Source organism: Erythrolamprus reginae, chromosome 6, assembly GCF_031021105.1.
Source record: "Erythrolamprus reginae isolate rEryReg1 chromosome 6, rEryReg1.hap1, whole genome shotgun sequence".
NCBI lineage: Eukaryota > Metazoa > Chordata > Lepidosauria > Squamata > Dipsadidae > Erythrolamprus > Erythrolamprus reginae.
This window is the reverse complement of record NC_091955.1, coordinates 44,812,659-44,824,977: the sequence shown is the minus strand read 5'-3', so window position 1 is coordinate 44,824,977 and position 12,319 is coordinate 44,812,659. Positions and strand designations below refer to the sequence as shown.

At 47.5% G+C, this 12,319-nt stretch overlaps 1 protein-coding gene across 1 annotated transcript in view; it reads right to left on the bottom strand.

Moving 5' to 3' along the window:
• CAND1 (cullin associated and neddylation dissociated 1) overlaps positions 1-9,294 on the bottom strand; it is a 63,021-nt gene extending 53,727 nt beyond the window's left edge. Inside the window, exon 1 of the mRNA XM_070755510.1 lies at positions 8,811-9,294. Coding sequence (XP_070611611.1) covers positions 8,811-8,878 — 68 coding nt within the window. The 5' untranslated portion in view covers positions 8,879-9,294. The remainder of the gene's footprint in view (positions 1-8,810) is intronic.
• Between the last annotated feature and the right edge of the window lie 3,025 nt (positions 9,295-12,319).

The following is a 12,319-nucleotide window of genomic DNA, read 5'->3' as shown; positions in this document are numbered from 1 at the left end:
CGGGGCGAGGGAGTTAGGAAAGTCCTACTTCTCCCCCCGCAGCCAAAACTCAAAGCCTGTCTCCTGCTGCCCGGTTTAGCCAGGACACGAGCGGCGAAATGACTTGGAGGAATGTGAAGCTGAAACCGGCCGGTTTCATCTTCACATTCCTCCAAGTCATTTCGCCGCTCGTGTCCTGGCTAAACCGGGCAGCAGGAGACAGGCGGTGGGCTGGGAGCCGCAGGCGAAAGGAGCTCGGGCATTGTTCTCCGGACCCCGCCCGCAGCCTGGAGAGGGAAAGGGCCGCCGCGGGGCTGAGCGGGCGGGGTCCGGAGAACAATGCCTGGCGCCGCGCTCCGATGCCCGAGCTCCTTTCGCCTGCGGCTCCCAGCAGCACTTTGAATCCAGCAGCTTCTGCTGGATACGGGCGGTGGGTGGGACGAGCAACGCGGAAGCCAGGGGCTGTGGCAGCTCGCCCCCCCATCGCCCGTATCCAGCAGAAGCGGCGGGATTCAAAGGGATTCAAGGCTAACTTCTGCGCTTGGCTTGAGGACTCAGCTCGGAAGCTGCACGGGTGTTTTAAAAGGTCTCCGCCGGCATGGGGGGCTTCCTACCACCTCCCGAACCCCCAACTTGGGTTTGGGGGGGTGCTAAGAAGCCCCCCATGCCGGCGGAGACCTTTTAAAACACCCGTGCAGCTTCCGAGCTGAGTCCTCAATCTTCGGCTCCTCGCTAGCGCTGTGGGAGTAAAAACACCGTCTGCACATGCGCAGACGGTGTTTTTACTTCCGCATCGCTACTTCGCGAAAACCCGCTCGTTGCGGGGGCTCCTGGAACGGAACCCTCGCAACGAGCGGGGGATCACTGTATTCATGAATCTCTATGGGGTAGAAGAAAGCAGCATAATGTATCTTATTTTTACAATCTACTGGCAGGCTAAAATTAGTACGATTGTATATTGCTTGTACCATAACAAATCTACAGAATGAATCCAACAAAGCCCTTAAAAAAGTACTCAATTCCTTTTTCTTTTTCTTCTACCCTTCTTCCTTCTCTCTCTCTCTCTCTCTGTCTCGCTCTCTGTGTCTCTTGAGAGAGAGGGGGGAGGGAGGGGGGAACTTTATCAAAGTTCTATAGAAAGGAGACTTTGAAAAAAAGCAGAGAGAACTTACCTCAAAATCTAATCAGGGAATTAGTGCAGTAATTGTACAAGCTGGCAACTTTGCTGGACCCGGGGAAGGGAAGGCAGCTGCAAGATGCCGACAGGAGCTCCAAGAGGGAAGTAAAAGGGGGCTCCGAGTGACGCGGCTGTGGGAAGGGTAGGGCAAAGTTGCCAGCCAACTGCTCCGACGGCGTGCGAGAGAGGAACAGACGATGCGAAGCTGGTGAGGTCAGGGGGAGGGGACTCATGAAGCAGGAATCCCCTCCCCCGACTTCCCATTGTCTTTTCCCCTCTCGCACGCCGTCGGAGCAGTTGGCTGGCAACTTTGCTGGGCCCGGGGAAGGCAGCTGCCCTACCCTTCCCACAGCCGCGTCACTCGGAGCCCCCTTTTACTTCCCTCTTGGAGCTCCTGTCGGCATCTTGCAGCTGCCTTCCCTTCCCCGGGTCCAGCAAAGTTGCCAGCCAACTGCTCCGACGGCGTGCGAGAGGGGAAAAGACGATGGGAAGTCGGGGGGGGGATTCCTGCTTCATGAGTCCCCCCCCTGACCTCACCAGCTTCGCATCGTCTGTTCCTCTCTCGACGCCGTCGGAGCAGTTGGCTGGCAACTTTGCTGGACCCGGGGAAGGGAAGGCAGCTGCAAGATGCCGATAGGAGCTCCAAGAGGGAAGTAAAAGGGGGCTCCGAGTGACGCGGCTGTGGGAAGGGTAGGGCAGCTGCCTTCCCCGGGTCCAGCAAAGTTGCCAGCCGACAGCTCCGACGGCGTGCGAGAGGGGAAAAGACGATGGGAAGTCGGGGGGGGGATTCCTGCTTCATGAGTCCCCCCCCCCCTGACCTCACCAGCTTCGCATCATCTGTTCCTCTCTCGCACGCCGTCGGAGCAGTTGGCTGGCAACTTTGCTAGAGCCGGGGAGAGAAGGCAACTGCCCCACTCTTGCCACAGCCACTTCGGTTGGAGCGCCCTTTGCCCTTTCCCACACTCGCCCAAGCCAGCAATGTCTGCCGGGCTCCCGCGGTGCGCCCTCTTGTGGTGACCCGGCGCCCTCTTGTGGTGACCCGGCGCCCTCTTGTGGTGACCCGAGTATAAGCTGAGGTCGGGTTTTTCAGCCCATTTTTGGGGCTGAAAAACTCGGCTTATACTCCAGTATATACGGTAAATAAGGTCCAGGAGGGAAGTGTTTTTAATAGGAAAGTGAACAGAAGAACAAGGGGACACAATCTGAAGTTAGTTGGGGGAAAGATCAAAAGCAACGTGAGAAAATATTATTTTACTGAAAGAGTAGTACAGTGATCTCTCGGTTAGCGCGGGGGTTACGTTCCAAGACCTCCCGCGCTAACCGATTTCCGCGTTATACTGGATGCGGAAGTAAAAACCACCATCTGCGCATGTGCGCCATTTTTTTCATGGCCGCACATGCGCAGATGGTGGAGTTTGCGTGTGGGCGGCGGGGAAGACCAAGGGAAGATTCCTTCAGCCGCCCAACAGCTGATCTGCTCCGCAGCGCGGAAGCAGCGAGGAGCCGAAGATGGGGTAAAGGCAAAGGGGAAACCCCATCTTCGGCTCCTCGCTGCTGCCGTGCTGCGGAGCGGATCAGGTGTTGGGCGGCTGAAGGAACCTTCCCTTGGTCTTCCCGCCAGATCACTTGCCGCTTGCCGCTTGCCAGTCCACGCCCCCCTGGATGAGCGGCCCCGCATGGCCCCAGCGCCGGACTCCGAACGCCGAAACCGGAAGGGGCGAGGTGGGGGAGAACGGGAGGCTCAGCATTCCGTCAGTCGCAGCGCTGGCTGTCAACTTTTCTTTTTAGCACTGGGGAGGCAAGTCAGCTCCTGCCCAGTTTTAAAAAGAAAAGTTGACAGCCAGCAATTGTTCCGCTGCCGCCAGCATGGCCTGGCTGGCAGCGGAAGATGTAACGGAGCCCACGGGGGATTCGCCTTCCTCCCACCCGCAGCCGAGACTGATCGTGGGCTCCTTCGCAACCTCGGAGAGCTTCCAGGGCATGAAAGCTCACGAAAACCAGGAAGCTCTCCGAGGTTGCGAAGGAGCCCACGATCAGTCGGCTGCGGGCGGGAGGAAAGCGAATGCCACGGGGCTGGGCTCGGCTCCCCCCTCGGCTCCCCCCTTACCAGCCCCGCCGCGGAAGGCTCCATTCTGTTCCCTGCCGGCCCGATTGAGCGGCCGGCGGTCTCCATTCAGGGAACAGACGTCCACCCCCTCCTCGGAGTCCCCGGCACCCAGCGTCCCCACGGCGCCTCCACCTCCCGGTAATGCGCCCGACCTCTGCCTCTCTCTTTCTCTCTCATATACCACGCCGGCAACAGGGAGAGAAAGAGAGAGAGAACTAGCGTGGACTTATTTTTTATTTTTTAATATTTTATTTTTTTAATTAATATTTTTTGAAAAACCGCGTTGCAGCGTTTCGCGCTAATCGAGAACGCGCAAATCGAGGGATCACTGTAGATCCTTGGAACAAACTTCCAGCAGATGTGGTAGATAAATCCACAGTAACTGAATTTAAACATGCCTGGGATAAACATACAGTGTTCCCTCGATTTCCGCGCGGGATGCGTTCCGAGACCACCCACAAAAGTTGAATTTCCGCGAAGTAGAGGTGCGGAAGTAAATACACCATTTTTGGCTATGAACAGTATCACAAGCCTTCTTCCCTTAACACTTTAAACCCCTAAATTACCCTTTCCCATTCCCTTAACAACCATTTACTCACCATTAATACTGGTACTCACCTTTGAATAAGACACCTAGTGATTCTGATATTTATAAACATAATTATTTATTAACAATTAAACATTTTTTTGTTATTTATTTGCAAAAATTATTAGTTTGGCAATGACGTATGACGTCATCGGGCAGGAAAAACCATGGTATAGAAAAAAACTTGTGAATATTTTTTAATTAATATTTTTTGAAAAACCGTAGTATAGGCTATTCGCGAAGTTCGAACCAGCGAAAATCGAGGGAACACTGTATATCCATCCTAAGATAAAATACAGAAAATAGTATAAGGGCAGACTAGGTGGACCATGAGGTCTTTTTCTGCCGTCAGACTTCTATGTTTCTAAAATGAAACTAAAGCTGCAAGGGAGATGCAGAGGCAAAATTTTATTTTCTTGTGCTAATCAATTGCTGAAACTGGATGCAAGTTGATAACTATAAATGTCTATAGAATGTTCAAATTAGATATATTTTTAAAAGACTGCTTTATTATTGTTCTAGACACTTAACAAAATGAAGAAGCTTTTTAAAATAAATGCTTGATCTGAAGAGGCCCAGTGCTTTTGTATCTTCTTTTAAATACCAGAAAATAATGTATACTTCCATAAAACCACATCAATTTTAACAGCATCTGTACAAGTCTGAAATGTGACTACATTTAAGAAATCTTTCTGGCATTAATATACTGCCATAATGTACATTTCTCCAATTCTTTGCTATTTCTATGGTCAGGCACACATGTCCAGAAATACACAGCAAACAGTGTATATCACCTGTGCTATCTATACCTGTGGGAGGCGGAGGCCTTTTTTCCTTGTTTTCCTCCCCCAAAACTAAGGTGCCGTCTTATACTCCGAAAAATATGCTATAATCACACTGCAGTTATCCAATGTTCTATTAAAAAATGAAACTGGCATGTCTTTGAAGTGTTTTTTAAGACAAACATCTTCTCCACTATTAGAAAGAAGCCAGACTGAAAAAAACTGTGACAATATCATATAGGAAAGCCAAAGGTTTAAAGAATCCATGGCATCTGACCACCTACATGGCTCAGGGCCAGGCTATTTACGGGACCGTCAGCTAACGCATATCTCCCAGAGACCAATAAAAGCTCATTGAGTTGGCCTCCTCCAGGTCCCGTCAACTAAGCAATACAGGTTGGCAGGACCATGGGGGAGGGCCTTCTCTGTGGCTGCCCTGGCTCTATGGAACCAGCTTCCCCCGATATCCGTACTGCTCCCACCCTGCTGGCCTTTCACAAGGCCACAAAGACCTGGCGTTGCCATAAATTTACATCTTCGATGGCCAATTGTATGAATGGTGCATAGGTGTATGAGTATGACCACCATTTCTTATAATAACTTTTTAAGGGGTTTTAATTTGTTAATGTTTTAGCCTTAGATAATGTTCAACTTCTTTTACTGTTTTGTATCTATTTATTGTATTCATACTGTTGTTGTAAGCCGCCCTGAGTCCTTCGGGATTGGGTGGCATAGAAGTCAAATAAATAAATGAATAAATGAATGAATGAATAAATAAATAAATAAAATTTGAAAACGATGCCAGTCGTTACTTTAGATGCTTGCCTCATTCAACAATGAAAATGATACACAGGTTTTAATAACCTTATATGCACAATATACAGAAGCATAGTGTATTTGAAGAGAAAGAAAAATGGCCTGGAAAAGTCTGCTGCATATGTGATAAGCATGCCACATTTATGCATTATTTAATTTTGTATTTATTGTTTCATTGTGTTATATTTTGTATATTAATATTGTTATTACCTTTCTTGAGCACTGTAGGAGGGGAAAGGACTTGTAAATATTAGATGAGTACTTCCATGCTTCTTTTACAAATATCTAACTTACTTTTAATTACTTACAAAGTGGCATCAATTTGTTCAATTGGGCTTTAAACTTACTATTAGGACCTAAAGTGGACTGTTTAATTACAAATTATAAATCTGACTCTAGTTTGACTATTGTATTGACATTAGTGAAAACAGAACCACTTCATGATTAGTACTGAAGCTGATGCAGTAGCGCTACATCATAGTTATGCCTGATAAGGAAGTATGAATTTCATTCCATACTGAACTTCGGGAAACATGAAGTACTTTACATGATGTGTGTGTGTGTGTGTGTATGGGTGTGTAAGATGTATATAACAAGTGAAAACATAAAACATTAGCGGGAAATATAGGTAGTCCTTGACTTACCACAGTTTGTTTAGTGACTGTTCAGTTTTAATACTAAAAAAAATGACTTATGACCATTTTTCACACTTATTATCATTGTAGCAACCCATGGACAAGTGATTAGGATTGACACACTTGACAACTGACTCATATTTATGACAGTTGCAGTGTCTCAGGGTCATGTGATCGCCTTTTGAAATCTTCTAACAAGGAAAGTCAATGGGGAAGCCAGATCCACCTAAAACTCTGTCTCCCTTAACATCTGCAGTGATTAAATGTGGCAAAATTCATTCATTCATTTATTTATTAGATTTGTATGCCGCCCCTCTCCGACGATTTACCAATTGTCTCCCTTAACAACAGAATATTGGTGCTCAGTTGTGGTTATAAATCAAGGACTATATGTATAATTTAATGTAATCAATCTGCCAACAGCAAACTTAAGAAAATACCAATACTTAAGAAGCCTTTTCTATATTTAACAGATTAACAAATGATCAATCACTGTCTGTCTATGCTGCTATATTGCGACACATTATTGAATTTAATGTCCTTTACTGATAGTTATAATTTTCTATGTCCTTATGTAACTATGTCCTTATGTAAATGTTGATGCAAAAGAACATTCATTCATTCATTTATTGGATTTGTATGCTGCCCCTCTCCATGGACTCAAGGCGGCTAACAACAGTGATAAAAACAGCATGTGACAATCCAATACTAAAACAGCTAAAAACCCTTGTTATAAAACCAATCATACATACAAACATACCATGCATAAATTGTAGAAGCCTAGGGGGAAAGAATATCTCAGTTCCTCCATGCCTGATGGCAGAGATGGGTTTTAAGGAGCTTACGAAAGGCAAGTAGGGTGGGGGCTATTCTAATCTCTGGGGGGAGTTGGTTCCAGAGGGCCGGGGCCGCCAACAAGAAGGCCCTTCCCCTGGGTCCCGCCAAACGACATTGTTTAGTTGACTGGACCCGGAGAATGCCCACTCTGTGGGACCTAACTGGTCGCTGGGATTAGTGCGGCAGAAGGCGGTCCCAGAGATAATCTGGTCTGGTGCCATGAAGGCTTTATAGGTCATAACCAACACTTTGAATTGTGACTGGAAACTGATTGGCAACCAATGCAGACTGCGGAGTGTTGGTGTGACATGGGCATATTTAGGGAAGCCCATGATTGCTCTCGCAGCTGCATTCTGCACGATCTGAAGTTTCCGAACACTTTTCAAAGGTAGAGAGCATTACAGTAGTCGAGCCTCAAGGTGATGAGGGCGTGAGTGACTGTGAGCAGTGACTCCCGATCCAGATAGGGCCGCAACTGGTGCACCAGGCGAATCTGGGCAAACACCCCCACTCGCCACAGCTGAAAGATGTTTCCCTAATGTGAGCTGTGGATCAAGGAGGACGCCCAAGTTGCAGACCCTCTCTGAAGGGGTTAGTAATTTCCCCCCCCCCAGGGTAATGGATGGACAGATGGAATTGTCCTTGGGAGGCAAAACCCACAGCCACTACGTCTTATCAGGGTTGAGTTTGAGTCTGTTGACACCCATCCAGACCCCAACAGCCTCCAGGCACAGGCACATCACTTCCACTGCTTCACTGACTGGACAAGGGGTGGAGATGTAAAGCTGGGTATCATCTGCATATTGATGATACCTCACCCCATGCCCTTGGATGATCTCACCCAGCGGTTTCATGTAGATATTAAATAATCATTTATTTCATTCAGCAAACATGCAAAAGAGAATTTACAGGTACATCAGTCTTCTATAATAAATATTTGGAATATATTCCGAAGAATAATATCAAAATGTATGAGAACAGGAAAAACAAGCCTGCTTTAAATTATGAATCAGATACACCAATCCAACCTCATACCTTTATTCTGAGAAAATGCTTCAATTAATTTAATCTCTTAACAGCAAAATTTTCAGCAGTTTGCCAAACTTTTCTTATTTTACTACAGTATTAGAAATATTAATGTACAATCTGTTATTGTAGCAGGCATGGACAAAATATACAGTTAAAATCATTTTGCCTTTTATATCAAAAGGAGTGAGATACTCAAATATTCAACAACAGTAACATCTGTGGCTAAGCCAGTACTGTATTTTAATTTTTCTAAATTAAAAAGTGTTAATTATAATATCTTTAGATACGTGCTTCTATTGTGAATTCAAGTTACATTTATCCCTTAGAAACAAATTTCAAAGAGAATAAAATTTCAGAAAGATGCGACATTAATCTCCAGGGCTTCTCCATTCCATGTACAACATATAAAAACAGTTGGTTTAAAAAGGGTGTTTTTAACCGAAAAAGACTAAGAACCGAAACGGTTACAATTTGAACCCAAGTAAACGTCCTACTGGCCTCTAAGGACAAATCACGGAGTACAAGAGTAATAACGAGCGTAGCAAAAAGATGGTTAACAAACTTCCAGACAACTTCTAGGGGAAAAGGGCCGCCTCAATGCCGGTCTCCAAATCGCAGCCATGCGGACTCCGAGCGAGACACAAGGCCAGGATCAGGGACTCAAGTTCTCCTGCTTGACTGGCCTCAAATCAGGAGAAAGGCAGGCAGGCAGGCTGGGTGCGGCACCACCTCCCAAGAAGCAGCTCGGGCCTGCCCGCTCTAAAGCATCCCAGCGCGGACAAGGGGAGGGAGCGTCGCCTTCAGTCTAAGGAGGCGGAAAGCCACCTACTCAGGACTAGGTAGGCCAGTCTCGGCCGCTTACCTGAAGTCCTTGTCACTCGATGTCATTTTCTCCAGCAGGTTGGAGATGTGGTATGAGGCGCTCGCCATGATGATGGTCCCGGTGAGGGAAGCGTTTGGCCGGCTCCACGTCGCCTAGTGCTGTGTGCGGGAGAAAGAAGGTGAAACCCGGGGGGAGGGGAGAACGAGGGCTCTGCCTGGCAAGAGACTGGCGGCGCCTGCTTGGCGGCGGCGGCGAGCCGTGCTTTCCCCGAGGCTTTCCCCGAGGTGGGGGAGGAGAACGTGATGACCGGAGGATTAGCGCGCGCGCTGTGAAGGGATCAGTATCATCGCCAGCGACTGCTACTCGCGCGGGAAAAGGCGAAGGACAATCGCGAACGGTCTCGCTTAGGCGAATGGAGGCGGACGTAAAGCCTCACCGTCTGTTTGCCTCGCGCGAGGACCTAAGTTCAGGGTTCAAAGAGGGCCTCGCTAACGTCGCTTCTTCCGAGCCCCCCGATTGGCTCGCCGTGATCGCGTAGGCGGCCCGTTTAAGCCGGACGCTAGCGACGCACATGACGCAGATCCGCGCGAGCGGGTTGGTTAGAAAACAAGAGAGGGGGGAAACTTATTCTGCGTCCGGGTTTTGATGTCTTCGGGTAGAGGAGAGTTTAGGTCAGTGATGGGCAACCTTTTGAGCTTGGTGTGTCAAAATTCGTCAAAAAACCAAGCATAACTCGGGTGGTGTGTCACCTTGAGAAAAAAAGTTTGGACAAACCCCCCCTCTTTTCCTCCCTTTCACCCTATTTCTCTCTCTCTCCCTCTTTCTTTCTTCCTTCCTCTCTTTTTTGCTCTTTCTCCCTCCTTTCCTCTTTCTCTCTTTCTTGCTTTCTCTCTCTCTCTCTCTTTCTCTGTCTCTTGCTATCTCTCTTTTATTCTCTCTTTCTCACTCTCTCTCTCTCTCTTGCTTTCCTTCTCTTTCTCTTTTGCTTTCTCTCTCTTGCTTTCTTTCTCTCTTTCTTTCTCTCTTCCTTGCTTTCTTTCTCTTTCTCTCTCTTGCTTTCCTTCTCTCTTTTTCTCTCTCTTTCTTGCTTTCTTTCTTTCTCTCTCTGTTCCTCTCTTTCTTTCTCTCTTGCTTTCTCTCTCTTTTTCTCTCTTACTTTCCTTCTCTCTCTTTTTCTCTCTCTCTTGCTTTCTTTCTCTTTCTCTCTCTTCCTCTCACACACACACTCTTTCTCTCTCTCTCTCCCTTGCTTTCTCTCTCTCTCTCTCTTGCCTTCTCTCTTATTCTCTCTCCTCCTTTTTCTCTCTCTCTTTCTCGTGCACCACAGAAGCAACAGAGAGAGAAAGAGAGAGGGAGAGTGGAGAGAGAGTGGAGGGCGGCTTGCCGGTCCGTGGCCCCCTGGATCAGCGTCCCTGCATGGCCCCAGCGCAGACTCCGCCATCGCCTTCACCTCCGCCTAAGAGGCAGCAGCCACATTCACCCCTTTGCCCTCCCAGGTGTCCATGGAGCTCAGCGCCTGGCCACGCGCCGCCTCCGCCTCCCGGTAGCGCGCCAGACATCTACCTGAGGAACGGGTGGTTGGGCGCCACGAAGGCCGACGCTTGAAGGCCACCATGGCGCCGTTGTTGTCATCACGGCGCAAATCCAGGCAGTCCCGGATCGCTCGCTTCTCCGGCCAGCAAGCCGGCTGCCAGGGAAAGTGGCGCGATTTTTAAACACGCGCTTTTCAAATGCGGCGCTTTCCTGGGCAGCCGACTTTGCTGGCCGGAGAAGGGAGCGATTCAGGACTGCGTGGCTTTGCGCCACTTCAAAAATTTCTGCCGGGGGAGGGGGTTCCTAATGGCTGTGCGGGCACACAATGGCCGGCGCCCTCCCACCGGGCCCCAAAAGCTCACGTGCCATCACTGCCAGGGAAGCTCCAGCCGGGCCGGGCTCCTATTCTCACTCTTCGCATGTCCTTTTTTTTTTTTTGCTGCTCGGAAATCAACGCGGATCCTTTAAGAACCTGCGCTTGCGCTCTGCCAGCTTTTTCCTTCCCAGGCTGGGTGGGGGGGAGGCGAAGGAGGCGCGGGCTTCTCCAAGCAGCAATGAAGGTGAAACAGGAGGGAGGGGTGAGAGTGAGGAGGCTTTTTTTTTTTTTGGCTCGCGTCGCGTGCGTTTGGCGCATTCTCTCCGAAAGTTTCTCTGGTGGCCGCGTGTCACTAAAAATGGCTACGCGTGTCAGTGCTGACACGCGTGTCATAGGTTTGCCATCACTGGTTTAGGTGATGGAAACTTGGGAGGGAGGGAGCATTTTTTGTGTGTCATGATTAATATAAGGCAACATGATTTAAATTATAAACTATCATTTTACATACGGGTGCAGTGCATAGTACTTTTATAATTGTATTTAAACTGAGGCTCTTTATTATATTATTTTCTTTATTTTTATCTCTCCTTTATTATTACAAATAACTGCCCCCACCCTCTTCGCCTTCCGTAAAAGTTTAAAAACCCATTTATGCCTCTGTGAATAATTTGGACCTGGTTGCCATAACTGAGACATGGTTTAAGGATTCTAATGAATGGGAAATATCCATACCAGGATATACACTGTATAGGAAGGATAGAATAGAGAGAAGGGGAGGTGGAGTAGCCATTTATGTTAAAGAAACTCTAAAAACAACACTAATTCAAAATACATGTCAAGATCTAGATTTGCATGCAAAATAAAGACGGTTCTGTCATTAGAATTGGGGTGATCTATAGGCCTCCAGGGCAATCTGAGGAATATGACAACAAGATGGTGGATGAAATTACCCAAATGGCAGTAAAGGGAGATATTGTCGTTATGGGTGATTTCAACATGCCTGATGTTGACTGGAATATCCCCAGTGCCCTTACATGCAAAAGTAAGAATATAGTAGAGGCCTTTACAGGAGCAGCTCTGGCACAGCTGGTTAAGACACCAACTAGAGGGGAGAATATTCTAGATTTAGTTTTTACGAATGGGAATTGGGTTTCAGATGTCAAGGTGGGAGAAAATTTAGGTTGCAGTGACCATCTATGTTTGTGGTTTGATGTAAAAACTCATTGTGAGCAATCCTATAATGCAACCAAAGTATTGGATTTCAGAAAAACAAATTTTAATGCAATGGGGGAATATTTAGATAATGAATTAAAGGGGAGGGATAAAATGGCAGGAGCGAGCACCCAGTGGACTGTATTTAAAAAGGCCATCTTAAAAGCCACTGGACTGTATGTAAGACAAATAACTAAAGGTAAAAGGAAGAAGAAACCGCTATGGTTTAGCAATGATGTAAGGACTATAGTCAATGAAAAAAAGGCTGCCTATAGGAGGTATAAAGAGTCTGGAAGTATAGCTGATAGGTTGGTGTATAAAATGAGACAGAAGGAGGCGAAACAGATAATATGCTGCTAAAGCCTCAAAAGAGGAAGAAATTGCCAAATCTCTAAAGAAGGGGGATAAAACCTTCTTCAGATATATTAGTGATAAGAAGAAGAAAAACTGCGGCATCATGAAGCTTAGTACCGGGAAAAATACATGC